The 22,835-nt window shown below is 41.2% G+C and overlaps 2 protein-coding genes across 2 annotated transcripts; one reads left to right on the forward strand and one right to left on the reverse strand.

Annotated features, from left to right (window-relative positions):
- The first annotated feature begins 833 nt into the window (after positions 1-833).
- On the forward strand, positions 834-5,336 carry hps6 (HPS6 biogenesis of lysosomal organelles complex 2 subunit 3). The gene has a single exon (XM_085296923.1). It carries the CDS (start codon positions 1,170-1,172, stop codon positions 3,963-3,965), a length of 2,796 nt encoding a protein of 931 aa, XP_085153049.1. The 5' UTR covers positions 834-1,169; the 3' UTR covers positions 3,966-5,336.
- A 4,836-nt stretch (positions 5,337-10,172) lies between these two features.
- prom2 (prominin 2) lies at positions 10,173-21,840 on the reverse strand. Its single transcript, XM_085296924.1, has 24 exons — positions 21,716-21,840; positions 20,560-20,871; positions 19,418-19,482; positions 18,847-19,052; positions 18,555-18,675; positions 18,063-18,126; positions 17,850-17,939; positions 15,926-16,122; positions 15,406-15,480; positions 14,817-14,880; positions 14,551-14,707; positions 14,312-14,464; positions 14,109-14,232; positions 13,936-14,024; positions 13,274-13,358; positions 12,996-13,139; positions 12,839-12,907; positions 12,661-12,753; positions 12,494-12,547; positions 12,283-12,363; positions 11,601-11,669; positions 11,397-11,486; positions 11,146-11,258; positions 10,173-11,040 (listed from the first exon to the last, which is right to left on the reverse strand). The coding sequence occupies exons 2-24, from the start codon at positions 20,792-20,794 to the stop codon at positions 10,992-10,994; spliced, it is 2,487 nt and encodes an 828-aa protein (XP_085153050.1). The 5' UTR covers positions 20,795-20,871; positions 21,716-21,840; the 3' UTR covers positions 10,173-10,991.
- Between the last annotated feature and the right edge of the window lie 995 nt (positions 21,841-22,835).

The raw sequence follows: 22,835 nt of genomic DNA on the forward strand, positions 1-22,835 counted from the left end.
ATTTGCTTGACCTTTCAAAGGTAGAGGTTAAAGTCTGCTATCAAGCTGGAACAGAAAGCAATTCAATCTCTTGCTCAAGGTGACACTTCAGGCCAAACTGAACATTGTCTGAATGTTATTCAGACAATATCGAACTGTTATTGAAGCTCCAAAGTTACTCCATTGTTTCTCTATTGGGGGGAAATGGATGTACCTGCAAATCATGTATACAAACAACAAAGTAAGCAAGTGATTCACTAAGACTAAGACTACAGAATGAACTGGGTGAGTGCAGGGTTTGTACTAGTGCACAAACCCTGCTCAATTTAGTTGCCAGCTATGTTTCCAGTGCTGTAGTTAGTGAGAAAAACGTACTGTCCAATCACTACAATAGACAGACAGACAGACAGACAGACAGATACTTGGGGAAATTAATTGCCCACCCCTGTGTTATAAAAATATTGAAGTGATTAATTGAAGTAATTAATAATACAATAAATTCAGAGTAAAGTCATATTATAAGACTGCACAGGCTACTAGGTGATATCAATATGTATAACATAACGTAACAAAATAAGACGAAACAAGTACAATAACTAAAGTTACACTTCTTATTCCATAGACATAAGCAGTACGTATCACAGTTTTTGTGTTTGCGTGTTCCAGCTTTCACATTCAACACATTCTAATAAGTTTAATTAAGTGCTGTCAGTAATATTAAAGAAGAGTTTCCAAACGTATGTACCGGATCTCGTCACCATTTCTTGTACTATATGTATCGCTTTTGCTCTGCTGTCGCTCTTCCTTCTGCTCGCTCACGATCTTTGCAGCCGTGGCTCCTCCTCTTATGCAAAACAGCCCGAGTATCCGGAAATTAACAATCCCGTGATGTTAGGGGAGCGCTAGCATAGCAGTGGAATGAGTAGAGCGCCTTTCTCGATTAAAACTTACCCAGAGGTCAGTTTTAGCGAACTGTTTGCCTTCATTGTCGTCGACAGACATGGCGTTACCGGGGACGACGGCTGTCGAAGGACGTCTGTCCACGCACGGACCTTGAGGATGAAGATTAACGGGATGCCATTCAGTTAGCTACTCTGGACCCCGATTATGTGCCACAGAAGCTAGCAGGCTAGTTAATACGCTGTGGCAAAGTATTTACGGGCTGCTGCTCGGTGTGGAAACGGAGAAATATGGCGGGGTTGGTGTTGAAGCAGCTGTCAGATTTCGGGGACTTTTCTCACGGTAAAGAGCTGACAGAGATACTCAGTCTGAATAACAACGAGCAGATAAACAGTGTTCGCATGAGCCCAGATGGACGTCACATCCATGTCGTCCTCCGCAAGCCTAAGGTCAGTCTTGTGACTTTTGACAAGTATGAAAGACCCCAGCTGGCTCCTAACCAGAAGAAACTGGATTTGTGCGTAAACGTGCCCATCGTGGATATTTTCTATCTGGAGCATCACGGCGGCGGCAGCAGCAGCGGTGCAGCGGTCGTGGCAGTGGTTTATGAAAGTGGGAAAGTTGAGTTTTGGAAGTTCCAGGAGTGCAAGTCTGGCTGGCATCTCCTGCAGACATCACAGTTGTGCAACAGTCCCCGGGCTAAAGTGGTATCTGTCTGTGCTTGCTCTAATCTTATCATCTGGTGCGAGGAGCGGCCGCCGTCAGAAAGCTCCCCTGTCCTCAGCGCCACAAGGAATAAGTTGAGATACTGTGTTTGCAGACGTGACTTTGAGGTGAACGAGACGGCTGTCAGCTTGGGAGGGGTGAAAATCGCCCTCCACAATAATCCTGACTTTACTGTGGTCAGCTCAGGGGAATATGTGCACCTTCTTCCTGACTTGAAGTCGAAGCCGCTGTTGAACATCTCCAAATTCTTCCTCTCCTGGTCCCCTCGCTATGACTCCTTTACAGTCAGCACCACATGTAAAAACACCCCCCTTAAAAAGCTTTCAGCTAAAGAGTCTGACTTTATGAAGCTGGTAATCGATTGCTTAGGATATTTGTCTCCTCTTGAGCCACCTGAGATCTGCAGCTTCTCACCCACAGCCTGTGGAGGCCTCCTCCTGCTGCTCAGCACAGGCTGGCTCTGTCTCCTGCAGAAAGACGGGGTCCTGCGGCAAGTATACAAACTAGAAGACAACTGTTTGGTAAATTACAGCACTCACACTAGCCTTGGTATGTATGAGGACACCCTGGCACTAATTATGGGGCAAAACCTGCATCTGATAGACTTGAACTGTGGCAGAGAGCTGGAAAAGATTGTGCTGATGAGTGAAGCATTATTATATACAAACAGGGCAGATATGTGTACACCTCACCTACTCTCAGAAACTGGACTTTTTGTAGTGGTGAGCAGGGGGACGGACTCCAGAGACTGCAGCTTCAGAATAAAGTCTCCTGGTTTCAGTACAGTGGAGAGTATTCATCCTGGAGCCCTCCTGGTAGAAGCTGTCTTTGAAGAGGCCTGTAAATACTACCAGCAGAGGAGCCTGAGCAGCACCCCGCTCACCGTGGACTCGCTGAAGAAAGGGGGGAGATTCCAGGCTCCCATCTCTTTAGCCTCCATCCTCTTCAGCTACCTCAGCGCAGGCTTCAAGCAAAAGGGAGCACAGCTGTCCCAGAATGGAGGAGGTGGATGTATCACAGGGCAAGACAAGCTAATGGGTTCTCTTGAGGCTGAGCTCAAGGCTCTGGTTTCGCTGGAGGAAGTGAAGGGGACTTTAGTGAGGGGTAGTGTTAAAGAGGTGGAGGCAATGTGTGAGAGTCTAGTTGAGAAAGAAGTATTGAGGCTTCTGTCGTCTCCTGAGTTGGATAAAGAGGCTCTGCTGTACCTCAACTCCATCTTCAGCATCTTTCCCTCCGAGGGTTGGAAGGCGGCGCAGTCTGCTCTGCAGCTACACTACAACGGTGAAGGATTTCTGTCCAGCAGAGCTCCCCCTGATGTGTGGAAAACTGTTCTCAGTGCTGGTCTGTCATCCAGCCCTGTAGCCTCCCTGTCATTAACCAATGGGGGACCAAAACACAATCGCAGCCTTAAGGTCGATTACTTTACAAACTGTAAAGGAAAATCTACAACCTCCACTTCCTCAGCTGCCTTGCCTGTGTTTGAGCTCCTCTGCAGGTCAGTTTTTCATTTCCAGCCCAGCTGGCTGCCCAGATTCCTCGAGCTCGCCCAGAAGGAGCAGGGCTCGACGGGGTTGGGTCTGGGCCTGGCGGCTTCCTCTTGGAGTTTTTCTAGTGGGAGAGGAGGGGACTGCAATGAAAGCAACGTGCCACTATATAAACGAGCACTGTACCTTCTGTCCAGCTTAAACCCAGACAGAGACCAGCAGCAGGACCTAGAGGTGGAGCTGCTGCTGGTGAGTGGGAGACCCAACGCAATCCTACAGGCTCTGCGGATCCTCATGAGCAAGAAGCAGTGGTATCGGGTCACCCAGGTGGCCCAGAAGTGCTGTAAACAGAGTCCGCTGCTCAACAAGGAGATTTTCACTATTTTGTTGTGCGAGGTGGCCCATCACAGAGACCTGGATCCCTACCTGGACTTGCTGTGGACACTTTGCCCTGAGGATTTCACCGTCACCACCATCCTGAACATGGTCCTGAAAAACCTCCCCTCTCCCAACACTCCCTCCCACTCCTCGTCTTTCCTGGCGTCCAGTTCAACCTCTTCTACTCCTCCTTTCACAGACCCCCACAGTACTCAGGTGACTGTTGGGCTATTGAAACCACTGCTGAGAAAAGTGTTGCAGAGGGAGACCAAGCCTAGCCAGCGCTACGTGGACATCCTCCAGTCACCGTCATTCCCCCCTCCTGCACTGCCTCGCCAGCCCACTGAGCAGAGCGGCAGTGTCACAGACCCCAGTGCAGACTCTGATCTGTGCAACAACATCACCCCAGCTCTTCTTGCAGAAACCCCTGAACAGCAGACCTGCACACAAACAGCTATTCAAAGGCAGAGGGTGGCTCTACCTGCTAACACAGTTTGAAGAAGAATGAATGAAGAACAAAACTGTCTTTATACTCCCTTCAACACATAATCTGACCGAAGTGTAAATCGGTGTGATGACAATCATATTATAAAACAGAATAATATGTAATAATATATAATAAGATCGTATTTCTTGTTTTGTTTTGTTTTTAAACTGTTGAAATGTGACTACTAGAAAATATTAAATGACTACTGAAGATCCTACCAGTGTAATAACTGCAGGTAAATTTAAGTGTTTAAATGGGGATGCACAGATCTGATGGATCGGGCATCTGTGGCAAAGATTTCAGATCAGTGTATATCTCAGTTTATTTCTGTGCGCATGAACATTTTGCTCTAAGGAGCTTATTGCGGTCAATACGGTTAACGTCTTCTTCACTTGGCCTGTCTGTCTCCTTCGCCACACAAGAGCAGAGGAGAGAAAATGCAGTGGAGACTTTGACGTGAAGCTGAAATGAAACAGCTGCACATAAATTAGTTGTATACAATATTAAAATACTTCTTCTTTTTTTTTTTTTAAGATATTTGTGTTTATTCAGCTTAGTTTCCTAGATGGCAGGAGTCCCTGTTTTTATGTCTCATTTCAGTAACTGAGTTGTTTATTTGCTTCATGTTACTTTACATATAAGTAAATGAATCCTCTGCGTGACAAGTGCAGCTTAATAATTTATTGTCGATACTCTGTATCTGCAGATATCTCAAAGAAAAGTCGGATCGGTGCATCCCTACTCTTTATTTGTATAAACTGTATCTACAGTGTTATTTATCTTTTCAGCCTTAACTGCACGTCGATGAGAATGTTCTTGCATTGCGTAACTTTAACCTGTATAGGAATCCTATCAAAGGGTAGCGGTATTAACACAATATAGTATGTAAGTGCTCAGTGAAACAGAGCCGGTTATTCCTGAACCAAAATGGCATCTGCCTCTGCCTTTATGCTCCACCCCGCTCTCAGCTTCGCACTGATTAAGTCCTGAATGCGGATGTTCTTGTATTATATCAGAACAGCAAACACAAAAGCCACTAACTCCTGTTGCTGGGTTTTATACAAAGGTGTGTTCCCTTTTTTAAAAATAGATGTTGGCTAATTATAGCCGAGTATAGCTTCCTTTTACTTGCTCAAGTGCGTTTATGCAGTGAGTAATCTAATAGTCTGAATTCAGACAAGCTGACCTTTGTGGGTTGTTTTAAGCTAGGTATGGTTTGGCAGAGCAGGGAAGAAGGAAGGAGATCAGGATTTCTTTTACTGGCTTTTGGTTTCACATTTATGCTGATGGCTTCTGTTTGGTTTTAAGTGACTCAAATCTGTAAACCAAAACAATCTACGTGACTTTCTTTTGCTTCCATTTTTCCATTCCTGTCATCTTTTTTGGGGGGGGGGGGGGGGGGTCACTCTAGGCTCCATCTTGTCTCCTCTGCTCCCTCTCAGCCGACTCCTTGGACATACCAGACAGAGTACCCAGTAAAAGCAACTCACAGTTCAACTTTAAATTCAATTTTAGCAGTAATTCTGTTAAAATTCAAGTGCTTGTGGGACAGGTTGTGACTCACACAGGCACCCTGCTGCTTGCATAAGGTCATGCATGTCCTCCTTTATGAACCCGGTGAGGGTAATGTTATTAGAGATGATAGCCCCTCGGTCTTATCGCCACTGCTGGTTATGCTCTGTCACCAGCTGCACTTTTATATGACAACAGTCAGTATTGGTTGTGCCTCTGCTTTGGGGTTTTTTCTGATTAAGTGCCAAAAACAAGTGTGTATTTGTGTTCCTGTTGTGCTTAGTGCCTTCTGTTGGAGCAGCCTGTTAAGCTTGTTATAGTCAAAGTTAAGTCTCTGTCCATAATATTTCACTCTTCTGCCTATTTATTATGTACCAATCTTTGGAAGACTACTAAAATGATAAACCAAGGTCCTGTTTGGGTGAGGTTTTGGGAAAGTCAGACATGTCTTAGGTATTCAGTGACAATCAGACTCTAAATGCTGCAGAAAAACCTGCGTGCCTTTTACGGTGCTTCTTCGAATTTACAGGGTAGTGTCATAGCTCAGCTGTCTTTTCACTCTTAGTCATATTTTGAAGACGTACGCATTTCTAAACTTTAATCAGCTCTTGGTATGAAAGGGCTACTGCCCCTAACCCCTAACAGCTTTCTGATATCTTTCTCAAGTCCATTTAATCAAGCGGCAGTCATTCCAGGCCCTGCACACCTAACAGACGTGTTAAAGCGTGCACAGCTCATCTAACAGATATGTTTCGACTCGTCTCAGATTCACTGGGAACTCCCTGACTTCCCCACAGAGGCCACTGAGCCTAACGTCACGACTGTTTCTGATGTTAATATTCACTCGCCTTAACCTTTGCTTCAAGTTGCTGTTGGCTCCTCCTGCACCGGCCTAACAAAATTTCACATCCACGTGACAACTTTGTACTTTCGGTGATGCTAATTTTTAGGCAGTATTTGTTGAAGAACGCGTAAGTATTTATGAAAAGATGCTGTATGCTATTAAACTGAAGATAAAACACGACTTTGCCGTCCAGAGTTTTATGTGTAATTTCCTGCTCATTTGCATTTTAATAATACGGTTTCTTTTAACAGCCTCGCGAGGCGTGCTGCTTGTAACATGCAGTGTTGTTGACGTTGGAGTTTTGATTGCACTTTGGTATCTTGTAAAAGTTTTGATTTGTTGTTTTGTTTTAGATTAAGCCATACTGCTACAGAGCTCCGTGATGAATAGGGAAGTGATAGACAGCAGGCGGTTAACAATTTGTGTGTCTGTCAGGTCATTTTATTGCACTTTCCAAAACATGTCATTGGTATCTGCCTGCCAAGTCCTCCTTCCCACAGAATAATGTAGTTCTGGTTTGTCTAGATCTGTTGGCATATTCCTTTTACCCTTGTGCAGAGAGAACTCAACATGCCAGATGGTCTTGTGATCTTGTGAGACGCTGCTTTGCAAGTTAGCTACACAACAGACAATTGAAATGTCAAGACCAGTATGTCCTTACATGTTTTTACCTGTATTTACAGTTTAACCCAGCCTGAAAATCATTTGATTCATTTGATCCACTGCCCCATTAGAGTTTCACCGTATCCCTTTTCATCCATGGCAAATCCACTTACAGCTGCACTTGTGTGTGTGTGTGGTACAGAGGAAGTATTTAGGTGTGTAAATATGCTGAAATATTTCCACATTCAAGGCCTGCACGAGGAATGTTTGTTCCGTTTAAGCATTCTGAACAGAGACAAAACATTTACAGTGCTTGCAAAAAGTAAAGCGAGGACACACAGTGCATGTGTGTCCCTCACAGCAAATAGGTGGTTTCCGCATGAGGATGTGAAGGTAAAAAAAAAAGTGCTAAAGACGCAGAGGGTAGTAGGAGTCAAAACAGTGGAGAGGGAGGTGCAGGAGCCTGCATAACATGATACCTACCATCCCTCGGCCAATTATTTCCCCCCTCCTGTCTTTCTCCTTCACTTTATGTCACTTTTTTTCATCTAATTGATTTTTGCTGACTCCACCGTCTCTTATTACAAGGTGCCAGTGCTGTAATGCCATCGATTCACTTGTTCTAATTATAGATGGCATCCTGTAAACTGTAATTCGTCTAAACAGATGCTGGCAGGCTCTCCCTGCTGGTCTGTCCTTTGCTTGCCTTTGAGCAGCTGACTGCATCCTGCAGAGCAACTAAAGTGAATGCATCAGTAGAGGGATGGCCACATTAGAGCACTTTTTAAAACATTTCACGATCAGAAGTATGCAGGGGGTAAAATGTTTTTGATCATTTTCAAACCTTTTAGCAGGTGATAAAGGTAGCTATCCGCTTTGACATTACGCAGAAACCTAGAAACTGGAGTGAGTGTAAATGCTGAGCTCTTAGCTTTTAATTATAAGCTGTACACTGATCTCATTATTTGAAAGTTTGAGCAGTGAATCTTAGCGTCCATCATTCTGCACAGGGATGCCACTTTTCATAAACCAATTTAGAGATATTGGTCCATTTGTTCATATCAAGTAGGTGAAATTATAGCAACGCTCTATTTGCAGGACTCAAATCATCAGTAGGACGTCTTCAGCTTATTCAAAATGCAGCAGCCAGAATCCTTACAGGTACATGGAAACCTGACCACATTACCTCAGTATTGAAGGCATTTCAGTGGCTCTCAGTGCAATATAGAATCACCTTTAAGACCTATCGGGTCATCAGGTTCAGATCTTGTAACTGTTCTCGCCTCGCATCTCAGTCTGCTGAGCCTGCTTTCAGTTACTGTGGAGCTGTCTGTCTGCTGATTTGAGATCAATTACATCTGTGCATACGTTCAAAACCAGACTTAAAACCTTTTGGTTCTCACAGGCCTACAGGTCATGGGTGTTGTTTTGTTTTCACTGCCTTTAGGTATTGTAAACCTACATTTTTTTATGTCCTAAGTTTTCGTGTAATGAAATGTCTGTGTTAGCCCTTTGAGAGACTGCTGACCTGTCTAGGGTGTGGTAGCTGGGATACCACACCACCTGCGACCATGAATTTGATAAGCAGAAGAGGATGCATGGTGTTGAGTATAAGACTTGCAAATTCAAAACCCATCCCTTTAACATTTTAAATTAGGCTTCCGTGTAAGGCCTCAACAGCACCTGCAAGCTAACAAGTTTGTGGATGAAACCCTTGGTAGAAGGAGACAGAAGGGTGTGTATCTGCCATTAACCAATTCCTGGTTATCAGAGAACATGATTTGCATCATCATTTTCATATTTGAATTTATGTATAGCAGACATAAGGCGCCAAGATGGGAATGCGTCAGAAAATATCTATACAAAAAGAGGTATGCAGCTGCACAAGCGTTCGTTTCTTTTAATTCAAGCTTAAAAGTTTGAAATTGATTTACCAGTGCTGTGAAAAAAGTATTTTCCCTCTTTGCTTTTTTGTTTGTTTGTTTGTTTGTTTTTGTTCTTTTTTGGGGGGGGGGGGGTGCATAATCATGAATTTTTAGCATCAAACATTTTACATAATTAAGGGAAATGGTTATCCAAACCTAACTCTCCCTGTGTGAAAAAGTCATTGTCCCCTAAACGTAACATCTGGGCACGAATAACTACAATCGAGCATTTGCAGTATCTGCAGATGAGTCCTTACTTCTCATGGAACAGAACTGAAGCCTTCCAAAATTCACCTTTTCTCATCAGTCCACAGGATATTTTGTTACAGATGTCTTGAGGATAATCAGGATGTTTTCTGCAAATGTGAGATGTACCTTCATGTTAAACTGAGGCCTCCAGTTGTGTAGATGCTGCTCTTAGTTCTTTTGTGATCTCCTGGATGATTTGCTGATAAGCTTTTGAAGTAATTTTGGTAAGCCGGACACTCCTGGCAAGGTTCACCACTATTCCAAGTTTCCTCCATTTGGGGACACACTGCGATTTCCTGGATTCCCAAAGTCTCGGAAACAGGTTTGTAATTCTTTCAAGATCGATACGTCAGTGACTTTGTTTCTCAACTGTTTTTTTCTCAGCATGATGTGTTACATTTTTGTTGATCGTTTAGCCTTTTTACTTTGTGATTATAGTTAGTGACATTGCACTTAGCTTCCAAAAAAATGTGGTTAATCACAGTTAATCTGTGATTTCACGTGAGAGGCATTTAATTTTTTACACAACACCAGGTAGGTTTGAATAATTTCTTTCCCGTAATGAATGAAATCCTCGTTTATAACTGCATTTTCTATTTACTCCAGTTATTTTTTGTTAATATTAGATTTTGTTTGATCTGAAACATACAAGTGTGGCAAATATGCAAAGAAAAAAGAAGAAAGAAAACAGGAAGTGGCCAATATTCTCATTTTCCACATGGCCTTTAGATGAACTAAGTTTGACACCCATAGAGTGTTGCTGTAATATTTCCTGTTGCTTGGTGTTACTTCATTGCAGTCACACTGTTTCACTCCCCTAAACCTCAGTCCAGGTGCCAAAAAAACTTCCTGTTCTTAAAAAAAGCCTCAATAAAGCAGTTTCTAACATCTTCAAATGAAAGTTAAACCATGGCATTTTAGTTTTCAGCCAATTAAAACCAGTTTCATTGATGGTAATCCATCCTGTGTCACACGAGTGAGTAGATGTCTGCGAATGGTCACAAGACACACCAGTCATCAACCTAAACAATCCACAATGCTATATAATCAGTGGGTCTGTGTAAATATGATCAGATCATATCATCTGTTGTTTTGTTTTTTAATTGTTTGTGAAGAGAGTCAAATAAGTCAGCATGAACATAAAGACCAGTAAAAAGAAAAAGGAAAAAGAAAAGAGAACTTGTTAAACTAGCAGTTTATAGAAACATTAGCTATGGTTGAATCATGTTCGAGCAGAACAGATGATATAAAGTGCTGTGTAGCAACAGTATCGATTACAAATCCATAAATCTACATCTATCTATAAATCAGCATAAATTCAAAACATCTCTCAAAATCAGTTCACAGCAACATAATGTTAACAAAACAAAAAATGTAGTGGTTCTGTGTAGTTAGCAAAAACACAAGTGTTGTGGTTTTAATTTTCAGCATTAGTTCAGTTACAATTTATAACTGAGTTAGAAATGATTAGGCACACGTTAGAGTCACATTCATGGAGCTGCACACCAGCATTCATGCAAATGTATAAAGCAGCTCTGTTCACATATGAAATGCATATGAAACCTGTATAAAAACTTGAAAAACTTATAAAAACTCTAATTGTAATACAGGACTTTAAATTTGCTATGATAAAACCAATCCCTGCAGTTTCCCTTATGCCCTGTGTACCCCTGAGTTATTTTAAAGATGCCGTGTGAAACATTATTGTATGTGCAGTGTAGGACATTTCATAAGTTGCTTTTGAGTTTCCACCTTGTGGTGAAAACTGGATTTTTCAGACTTTTCATCAGAGTGACAATATGCCACATCTGTGCCTGAGTGCACCATATGTTTTTAGTTTGTAAGGCAAAGCAACATTTGCGCCTGCAGTCTTTTAAAGCAGCTCTGCGAGAATGCCATCTTTCTCATTGTTTCATCTGCGCCCGCGGGATCTGGTTCACGGTAATGTGGTTTCTGAAAAGAGACATGAAGAGTCAAAGTCAGACACATACAACCACCGTCAAATTAATCTGTCACGTCATTTTGACCCGTGCATTTTCTTTGCTTTTTTTTTCTTACTCAAAGAAATCCGATTCCTTCATTCTCCTGTAGTACTTGGCCAGCTTGATAGAAAAGATGATGCCGGGGATGAAGAACATTATGCACCATCCCAAACTGAACCAGAAGGCATTCTGAAGAGAGAACAGGCAGCTTAAGACCATGCAGGCTTCATACAAATACAAACAAAAACAGCAAATGAAAGTTTAGTTATGTTAAATTTATATTCCTCTTCAGGGTGTATTTTGCTAGGTGGAAGATGTGATCCTCACCAGAGATTCCACCATGTATGCACAGACAATGACATCAACAGAGTCTAAAGCTCCTGCCACCGGCCCACAGCGGCCCACCTGCTGCGTGATCTGAGGGAAGATTGCATACAGATTACTAACACTAGAAAAGGTAAGCTCCGGCACCTGTACAAGCACAGGGCATTTATTTCAACAAGTACAGGCAAAGATTGGGTTAGACTTTACCATGAGTTTGGCCCAGTCAGTGTAAGCAATGAAGTAATGCAGCTGACAGTCCAGAAATGTTTTGCTTTCCTAGGTGGGCACAAAAAAATGGGGTCAGTTCCTTGTGTTTTCTCCCTTCTTTACACTGACAGGTCATGAGGGATCAGTGGGTCCATCATACTGTGATGGAAATAGCCCTGAACGGGTTTTTTTCTTCAGAATTTGTCCTCAGTGTAGAAGGGCAGAATTTAAACTGACTGCGACAGGTAGTTTAGGGAAGACAGCTGATATTTACAGATAATAGATGATAATTATAACAGTGTCAGCCTTATCTCTTAAACTGAAGGCCAGTGTCGCTTATTTACTCAGGTAGGAAGCAAATGTGGTTTCTGCAGGGCTAGTTTGGGCTATTTTTTTAAACCTTCTTCTATGACACAGTGAAAGCAACCGTTTTTGTTTTTAAGGCTCCTAAGACAACTTTCACATGACAAAAGACGGCGCTTAGAAATAATCTTCAAGGCAACGAGTTGCTATGTCCACCCTAACCCATGTGGTTGTGGAACTAGTAAGAACATTGCTTCCACTACAAGCAGCACATCAATACTCACTGCACCTCCTCCCCCCCTGTTGCCAGTGGCTAAATAACTGACCGACCACATGGAGCACTTTTCTTCCAGCTCATGTGACTCGTGCCTCTACTCACATTCTTTACAATCCGAGTTGCATTTGTTTTGAGAAAGTCTTGTGCTGCTTGCACATTGCTCAGCACCTCCTCCACCGTTCCCTGAAAGAGCCAAAAAGGCAAGCATGAGAAAAAATAAATACATGAAAAATAAATTTAAAACAAATAAGAGGATGAGAATGAAAAAATAGAGAGAATGAGTTCTGCGTTTGACTGCTCAGGGCATACTCACATTGACTTTGTCTGTAGTGGTTTGAAGGCCCTTGAGGCTTGAATTCACATTTGTCTATGGGCAAAAGCAGTCGATTTCTCTTTTTAAATTCCGATAACCAACAAAAGAATAAAACAACTCCCAGAATAAGGAGATAAGGAGAGAAAGAAAGGAAGAACAGAACTTACCAGCTGTGGCTTGATATTTGTGTCTATGTCAGCCTGGATCATCCTGACAATATTAGCCTCATTTTTGAATTGTTGTTTAATATCAGGATCAGGCTACAAACAGGCCAGAGGTTGGTTTGGTTAGGACATAAATCAAAGTCACATTAGTTTGTAATAAAGTGTAAAAGATTCCACTCACTTGAGCATCAGCTAAACTATTGAGGTTATTTGCTGTTGTATTCAGATTGATGCTGGAAATGGCGTTCATCTGAGGGAGATAAGTAATAAGATTACTTTAACATGTACACACACAATCATCTAATGACAGTTAGTGATCCACACAAAAAAAGGCATACCTGCTGCATGATAGCAGTGAAATCAAATTTTTTAGCTTCAGTGGAGATATCTTGTAATTGGTTTTTAATGTCATCACTCAGAAAAGCGACCGAGGGCAGAGAGATATTTGTGTTCTCAAAGTCCTGTTGGACACTTCCTGTGTACTGCGGGTGACCAGGGAGAGAGAGAAAAAATGTATTTCATCATTTTGATCCAGTCAGCATAACAAAACAATCTGGTATGCTTAATTCACATAGGGTTGTCTTCATTTGTTTGAAAGGGTGGCAAGGAAGCTCACTTTTGACACGTTTAGCAGGTTGCCAAGGTCTATGATTTGGGACAAATTGAGTGCTGTCCACAGAGCCTGGTTTTCCTCACAGTTTCTGAAAAAAAAATTGCTAATCAGAATGAAAGTTTTAAAGAAGCACATTTGAATTCATTTTCCTAAACAGAGAGATATGTTTGGGGGACCGGGCTAAATGTGTAGTACTGCCAACGACACGTTATTTTGACTCTGTACACAACTACTGTGTTTAAATAAAACAGTCAATATGTGATTGAAGCGCCACAGGGTTTTAAAAATAATTTTCATGAATTACGCCCATTTAAAGTTTCCCATTTTGAGTCACGGTGCTATTACGACTGGTAATACCTCAGATTTTCTGGAGTAGGAGCTGAGTATTTTTAGAACAGCATCAATAACATTAGTGTCACTAACTCATTGTTTTAAGTGCACAGACTCTACTGTAACTCTGATATTATGACATTAGAAGGAAATTTACTGTATTTCAAAATTTTGCTTATTGTGCATTATTCATATATCCCAAAGTTTTTCTCAAGATCCACAGTTTGCAGTTTTTACTGACTCCAATCATTTCATAATGGTTTTTTTTTTTTAGCTCTATTGCTTAAGCATTTTTTTAAAAACTACATGGAACATGTATATCTGGCATTACATACCTGTAGATATCAGAGATACTGATGTTCATTTTCATTCCTGAAGACAAAGTTATTTGCGGCAATGGAATCAAGCCAGAACTATCAACTAACTGTGAACAGAAGAGAAGAGCATACATATATATACATACACTGTACATGTATCTGCAGGTACATGTGTGAGTGTATATCGCTACCTTTAGCAGTTGTCCATTGTTCCAGGGTCGGCAGACCAGTGTGTAAACATTTTCACCCACCAAGAAAAGTATTATCACTACAATCATGAACAGCCAGGAGAAGAGGAAGCTGAAACCTGCACTCCTGCAAATACATCCAGGTCAGAGGTCAGAGAAGAACCAGGCCCCTCGGCATGAAACCAACATTCAAAGCCAGTACTCACATCATGAGGAAGATGCCTCCACAGTTCGCTGTGCAGGAGCGCTTCATAGGGTCTTCTTTTGGTTTCAGACCCAGAGGGCCCAGGACCAAACCCAGGACGTTGCACACCACAACCAGGAGGACCACACAGCATAGGGTCACACACACGCTCCATCTGAAGAAGTATGCACACATGATGACTGAGTCGTGGGTATTTCTGCCACTGATTACACAGCAAGTTTGCACTTCAGGGGTTCTTGCCTGATAAACTCGGCGTTGTTGATTTGTGGCAAGATATTCTTGATTTCAGTTTGTGTCGTGTTCAGTGTCCTAGACACATCCGTCAGCGCAGATACAGGGAAGTAATTTTTAAACTGACTGATTTGTGCTTGTATGCTGTCCAGCTGTTTGGTGCTGCCTAATAAAACACACAAGCTCAGTAATGCACACAAACACATGCAGTACACATATTTAAAAAATGAAGTTAGTTCAGAAAGTTTGTTACAACAGCCGCAGCATTTACTCACTTTGAACTATATTGTTGGTTTCATTGTTCACCGTCTGGGGGATGTTTTGGAAATACTCCTCCACCTGAGTTATCATGTAAATAGTTTAAATATATTGTTAACATGCCTCCATTAAAAATGATGTGAATATTGAATTTGCCTTTCTTTCAGTGAAAAAGTCAATCTTCAAAATCCTCAAAACTACAGCCTTTGCATGTGCTTGCATGTGAAGATCTAGTGTCTGTATAGTGTCTGTAAGGCACCCTCTGGCTTCTTTTCCTTTTGTGCGCAATATATGAAACACTCAGCTGAGCAAATGCCCCAAATTCTTGTTTCTATTGGTCACGCAAATGTACATCACAGCACCCCAGCACTGCCCTTTGCTCAATGCAACAGCAAGTCTTTCATCGCATGGCGCAAACCATAGGAAATAATAGGCATAACAATGTATCTGAAGGCCCCTTTATCCTATTTCACTGTTTCAAGACTCCCTTGTGAGCCTTCAAAGACCAGACAATACCAGTGTGCCTGTGTGCTGGGAACACTGACATTTCTCATGAGAAAAACAGATGTGTTCTCTGAGGCTGTTCTGTCTGCAGATGTCACTCACCTTGTTGATTTGGGATGTGAGATCAGCTTGGTTGGCTTTATCCACTGCGGACTGAAACTTGCTCAAGCCGCGAGTCTAGAGAGAACAATGACAGACACAAACAACAAACCTTTTTTTTTTTTTATCAGCAACAACATGTCAGACCTCAAACTAACACAAGGTGGCAGCAAACTGCAGCAAAACCAACATTTGTGTCATGGAGCAGATGGACAGAGGACAGATCAGCTGTTCAGACAAAGTCATAAATGATCATGTGCCACATTGTCTCAGGCTGACATCAGACAGTGTTTGATTGCATAAAATGATTCTTCCTGGTTCTTCATTATAATATATTATAAAACCCACTAACAGGGCTGATTCTTTGTCTGTAGATAAGTCGAACCTGACTCATGTTTTCCTTGAATGACATTCAGAAGCTGTTTCTTTTTTTTGCCTTTGTCAATCAGAACCAATTCATCCATTCAGAAAGAAACAACAAAGCAGGAATGAGTCATCTTGTTAACACAAACTCTGTACTTACATCAATGGTGGTATCCACTGTTAGTGACTGTAGTACTTGGCTTAGTGTGGTACAGTTCTGGCATCTTGAATCGGATAAAGTCTGATTGATGCTGTTTTTCACAGCAGTGATATTGGCCTGGACGCGGTCTGCGCTGGACTGCAGCTGGACCAAAGACGAGTTCAACGTCTTCAGTTGACGGCTGGTGTTTTGAATCTCTGCTCGTATGAATCAAATACACAAATATTAGTCTCTATGTGTGTGTTTATACACTACATAAATATTCATCTAAGGCTGTTTATATAGGGGGGGGGGGGGTCCCTGCTACCTTCCTTTGAATGTAAAAGCTATATAAGAAGCTAAAATTCATGGGAAATTCTCACATAAGCCAAGTCAATGAACAACAGGAACATTTGTTTACCCACCCTCTTTTTACAATCCTGCACTAAGCCTGCTCTCTGTTACTTTAAGAGTGGATGTGCTCTGTAAAGAAGTGTGTCAACAAATGATTCAGCTGCTTTTGCTAAAAAGAAATGCTGAAATTCCCATAGTGAAAAGGTGGATCCTTAAAAGAGAATATTCCGGTGTCTAGACTAATATACTAAAATTAAACGATTGTAAATTAATAAACAAACATATCTAGGTTCCTTATACTATTCAGAGCCTCCGTGTCTCTGAGCTGACATCCTGGAAATGTTTTTAATACAAAGAGTCTGATCAAATGAGCTGCTGAGAACCGGAATGTCCACAGCTTAGGTTTCAGCTTTATAGGATAACCCTTCACCACTGCTGCTTGTTGAAAGCCACAGGAGATTTTGATGTAGATGCTTTAGATAAACTATAAAGGTTTCTAACAAAGAATGAGCTGACTGAGGAACACTCCAGACACTATTATATACTGTATACTGTGTCCCAAATATGATTATTTACTAGTTTTGAAGCTTTTTTAACCCAAACTGTCAGCAGACGCACATCATTAGAGTTCATATAAGGGTTAGAAAGCAGTATGATTGGGAAATCCACAGCTTTTAACCTATAATCTCTGAGTCTAAAAAGTGAAGTTAGTAAGGAAGTGCCTTGAGCCAGAATTCTAATGACCAGCAGGGGGCGATGTTTCTCGTTTCAAAAAGAAGTGAGATTGTGTGAAATCTTATGAGAAAACTTTCCAGATTCCTAATTCCTTGCAAAAATGTGAGAAGTCTTACATAATATTTGATATTTTTTTGTTCAACCAATTTAGAGTTAATAGGCCAGATTTTTTTTTAATTGTATGCAGGGTACGCTTTTGGGTGTGGCTCCCTCGCGACTGTCCAAGTTTCAAAATGTCAGCCTGTAAATCAGTATGTAACCAGAATTATTATATTTTTGTGTTATCTAATTAGTTTTTATTTTGATTTCCTTTTGAATTTTTGTTTTTCACTTTCTTTGGTGTCAGTTAGTTTCCAGGGCATCTTTCTCCTTTTTTATTAGTTTCGGTGTTAGCTTTAATCTTTTGAATTATTTCTCTATGAGGGGCATGTGTCAGGGTTAAGCTTTAGGAAAATCAGTACAAGTATTACAATAAAAACCTTTTAAAAGCTAGTTTCACAGCTAGTTTTAGTTTTTAGTTTAGTTTTGTTTCACTATAACAACCTTATATGTAACATAATTCTTTTAGCTAGTCAAAGCATTGCACTTGCACTGTTATTTCTGTACTTCTGTGTCTGTTTTTTTCTTAGCTAAAAAAAAGAAACTAAAAAAGCTAACTAAGTAAATAAAGCAAATGCAAAGGTTTAAGGGAAAACTAGATAAAAGGGATGCCAAGGTGAAAAGCATTTACAGTAAACTGTACACTGTGTTTTTTGGTGGGGGTGGCTTTGTTATTGCCAATCTCATGACAGGTATCTACATTTGAACTTTCATTAACACGCTGATGCAGGACTCAGCATGCAGATATGGCTCATACCTTGATCCAGAAGTTTAACGGAGCGCAACGCTCTGTGCAGGGTACCGTTGAATTTACTCTGGATCGCTGATCCCAACTGGATTCCGATGTCTAAGACAGAAAAACATGTTTTGAAATGGTTAAACATGTGACAAGGGTGGGAAATGTATTGCAGCAGTTTGGTTGTACAATAGTTGTTCCTCTGCTCCTTCATTGTTAGTTCCTTTTTCTTACCTTTCAGGTTTTTTTTAACCTCATCCACAGTTTTGTTGCTCTTGTCCACAACACTGTTAATTTGCTGGAAATGGAGTAAAAATGAACTATTTCAGACTGTGTACTTAAGATATGGTTCACAACACAACAAACAGAGATGACTGATTACATTGGCTGATCATACATAGCAGCTTTTGCAAGTGACGAACAACAAACAGCCCCATTTTCCATCCAACCTTTTCCCAGTCTCTTGTAACTTCAGATAAGTATATTGACAATGTGGAAAACGGAGTCGGTATTTAATCAGTGGTCTGACTTCAAAACTGAGGTCTGTTTGCATCTCACACAAAAGCTGCAGAGGGATTGCAGGAGAGCAGCACTTACTGTGAATAATCCGTAACAGGAACTAACAAAACAGTTTACGGTTAAGAATAAAGTTCAAGAGCAGTTAGTCAGCCGGTACCAATAAATGCTGTCACAATGCATTTCCACATTTCAGAAATGTTCTCTTGCCTCAGGCACATTGGTGAAGAAGGTGTTAATATTTTCAATAGTGTTTATCAGCTCCCCTGGACCCTTGTCCACGCTCACTTTGAAGGCTTCATTACTTCTGAACATGCAGACATTCCCAGCTCTGCAAAACACATACAGACACAAACACAATTAAATTTATGTCACCAACGTATTGTTGATCTGAGCGATGCAGTGAGCCGTGTGCATTCAAGCTGTCTTCACTGCTAATTTCAGATAACACATCATCATTACGCTGGTCAAAACCTCCCAAGAGCAGCCTACACACACTCACAAGATAATGATGGTGGTGGCGAATGCACACCAGTAGAGTGTTTTCCTGCAGCGGTGAATGGAGGATGACTGCTCCTGGTACATCTTCCCACCGCAGTTGCCACAGCAGCGGCAGCAGGCCAGGAAGAATCCAACTATGGGCATGAGGACGATGTACAGGATCCCGATGGCAATACACACCAAGAAACCCACTTTGTGCACCAGGATCTGAACACGTAACATGCCCACACACATACAAACGATATGTATTAGCGTTAAGGTGTCACAAATATCAGTTTCAAAGCCAAGACGGCAGAACTGCAGCAGTTCTTTGTGGCCAGCTGTGACGTCAAATACCTGTGAGACATCAGTACACTGTGGATTTACTTTACTGTGGTGACAGTCCACAATCAAGTGGATCAAAGAGCTTTAGTACATTTAATGGACTGGAACAAAACACAAAGGGATTTTTTTTGAGACAGTCTCATATAACAGCCGTCAGAGCTCTAATGACGGAGTGGCCTTTTCTATTATTATTAGCACAAAGTTCCTGTTTACAGTAAAATATGTGGAAATCATGTACACTGCCTTACTTCTTTGATGGTTGCTTGATCTGGCAGCCCACGTTGGAACTCTTTGACTACCGTGACCACCAAATCTGGAAAGAAATTAAAGAGAAACTTTTTTTTTTTTTTAGTACATGAGTGGCCGATACAAATCTATGCTGCTGGTTTCTGTCCTAGTCATCCACACAATTTGTACAAAGGCTAGAAGGACAATATGTCTTTCGCTCTGCACACACGTTTATTCTTTCTCATTGTAAAAGTGGAAACCTGACACCTTGCATCTTGCCGTGACCAGGAAACCAGTCTAGCTTTCAGAAAACATTAGATACTAAAAACAACAATACAAAACCTATCATTTAATGTCTGACAGGGACAACAGCAGGCACAGGTGACTGAGAAGACATGTCGATCAGGAGACCAGATAAATGTTAAATGTCCTTTAGTATGTTGAAATGAATTTGCATTTTATAAAACATTTGCCAATTGATAACCACTGGCTTAATCGCTTTTTCCTAAGTAAGAACCCTGTTCAGCATTTTATCCTTATCGTAACATTAAGTTATTATTTTTTTATGAAACGCTGTTTGTTTAAGCCCTGGTGACCTCATGAGGATGGAAAAATCAGCGGACTCTTTATAAATGATTAAAGTGGTCATTGTGCGAAATCTACTCAATAAACATATCTAATACTAATACTGATAATCGTCGCTTTTAAATTCAGTCTGAATTGGTGAAAGGCAGGCTTTCGTGTAAACGTGCCTTCTTTTCATAAATCAATACTACATAGAAATTATTACACAGGTTTATGGAGCAATTGGACAGACAATAGATGTGACACACACACGTCTGAGCCAGGATACGGGACCTTACAAACAACAGAGCACCTAAAGGTTAAATATTCATTCTGCAAAATGCAAGAATGCCCATTAACTTCTTACTGATTAACCAATTCCATCATGTTTTTGTCTAGTTTCTTTGTAGCACGGAGCAGGAGTGCAGGGTAATAGTGTGTCACTTTTAACCAAACAGGGAAATTTTGCGACATGCAGAACATGAAAGCCAAAGGATTTTATTGTGATTTGAATATTTCCTGTCTGCTCTGTGCGTGTGTAGCTCGACATGTTGCTACATGAAGAAGTAAGGCAGTAAAGGTCGGTGGTGATACTGACCTGAAGAAAAGGCGTTTGGCTCAACTGTGTGGAGAAAGGATTGGACTATTGCTGACATAAAGCCTGTTTTTGAATTATTTTTGGCTGTATTGTGGTAGTGAGGCTGGGTAAAATTCTGTGGGGCCACATCTGCTTTACAGCTAGTTTGAGAAAGGACAGGCTGGGTCAGGCTGAGCCCGAGCAGCACCACTCCTACTACTCCGCACAAGTTCCTCATGTTCCCGTATAACCCCATGTTTGCAGGTGAAAGCAGTCGGAGAAGGCAGGTCCACAGAGAGCTCAACTCATGGCGCAAGCTCTTCCTTGAAGCATCTGAAAACAACACAATGAAACTGATAAAACCATGGTGCATCCGCACAAGGCAGAAAAATTAGAGACTGAAGAAGAGACGCATAAAGCCACAGACTGAGTCACACAGACAAAGAGACAGCAGAACAGTTTGTTACAGCCAGGAAATGGGAAAGCAAAAAAACACTGCTGGCATTTTGTAAAATGGGAAATCTGAATACAGCGCATGTAGGTCTCTGATAAGAACAGTGCCCTTTAGGATTCTGTGTTATTCTATACTTATCGAGAGACCCTCAATTGTGACCCAAAGGAGTGACCTTCATAATCACAGGAAAAGTTGGTAAAAATTAGATGAAGCCTGAATACTTTCATGGAATCGGTCCCTGCTATGTTTATAGTGTAAACACACAAATAGGTATGTGACTCATGTACCTGTATCCTTGCTGTTTAACCCTAAACCATGTTTGTCATTCATAGCAGGAGACAGTAAAAAGGAATAAGCGGAATAAAAACAATTTTCAATGCATGAAACTCACATGCAACACTTGAATATGACTGTAATGTTTGTGAAGGTGGAGCTCTTTTAAGCAAATTATATTATCGTGATAATACAAAGTTCTCTTTTCCCGTTCTAAAATGCGTCACTTTTATCAGTCTGCTGATATTTGCCTTACATACTGACACTCAGCTGGGAAGAGTTTGAGCATGTCCTCCACGTCTAAACAGCAGCTGAGGTAAGAATGTGAACAAAGTGCGGTCAAAGTGAAGAGAGTAAAAATCATGAAGTAACAGAAGCGTAAAGTGAAGCCGAGTGTGAAAGCAGAAGACAAAGAGAGATCATTTGGATCTTGTCATTTGGAAAACATACCTTTCTTGGCTTGAGCGTTGAAGGACCGAGGAGCTGCTCTAGTCTCTGGTGAATTAGTAGGAGACTCTCCAATCCCACAAAAGAAATGTAATATGCTCAGTCTTGTTATCAAGTGGACTGTGTGCTGACTTGCAGAGAACTGCCACTGAGAAGAGAGGGAGGTAAAATTATAGACTGAAGGAGGGATAAAGGGAGGGTCGACGCGTGGTGTGTCAGGGGGAAGGAGGAGTCATAATAGGGGTAAACAAAATAGATTTTACTAATTTTGTTTCCTGTATTCTCAAATGCATGTAAGGGATGTCAGACTTGTTTGTTTTGGAAATGTTTTCTTAACATGTATAGTTGTAGTTAAATTTGTGGCGCCTAGACAGGCGAAAAACTAAAGAAACCAACAAAACAAAATTGTTTTCAAGAAAATGTGTTAAAATTAGGAAATTATTTATCACAGAAAGTCATCGTCGACCCAAGTTCACTCCCAAGTGAATCAGTTCACATCTGCAATATGAAACGCAAGGTGTGGCTTTAATGGAAGCAAGGGCAAAGCCCAAACATGTAGGGGAAGATGGAAAGGACATGCTTGGGATAAGAAAGAAAAATGACTAAAGCCTGCCAAAAAATTCTCCAAAATATTTCAACATCGAGCAAATTACTGACAGCAGCTGACAAATTACTTTCACTTTGGTCAAAAGATACTGTGTCTGGAGTTGGCAACAAGTCAAGACAGGACAATTTTTACACAGACTGAGCAACACTTGACAACAAACTATTTACAGTTGCACAAGAAGGAAGTCCCACTACACACCTGCATGGGTAGAATTCCCCACTGTGATCATACTGTTAACATTTTTGCATGGAAAGAATCAACAGCGTTTTCTAAAACATTTTGCAGGAAAAACATTTCCCTCTCTGTGTAACAAAGCGTAACCTTTCTGAGGTGGGTATTTCTTGTTTAGAAGGTGCATTCATGGAACGAAGAAAGGATTGTAAAATAGGAATGCATTTAATTTCCATAATGCAAACAGAATTCAAAGAGTTTCTGTCCAACGTCAACAATCATTTGCTGATTGCTTATAGGTGTTTTACTATAACCTAAAATTTTAGGTTTTCCGGTTTATAACTC

This window comes from Mchenga conophoros, linkage group LG13, assembly GCF_057382185.1.
Source record: "Mchenga conophoros isolate Kocher_MC1m ecotype Shallow Benthic linkage group LG13, M_conophoros_male_GT1.1, whole genome shotgun sequence".
NCBI classification, from domain to species: Eukaryota; Metazoa; Chordata; class Actinopteri; order Cichliformes; family Cichlidae; genus Mchenga; species Mchenga conophoros.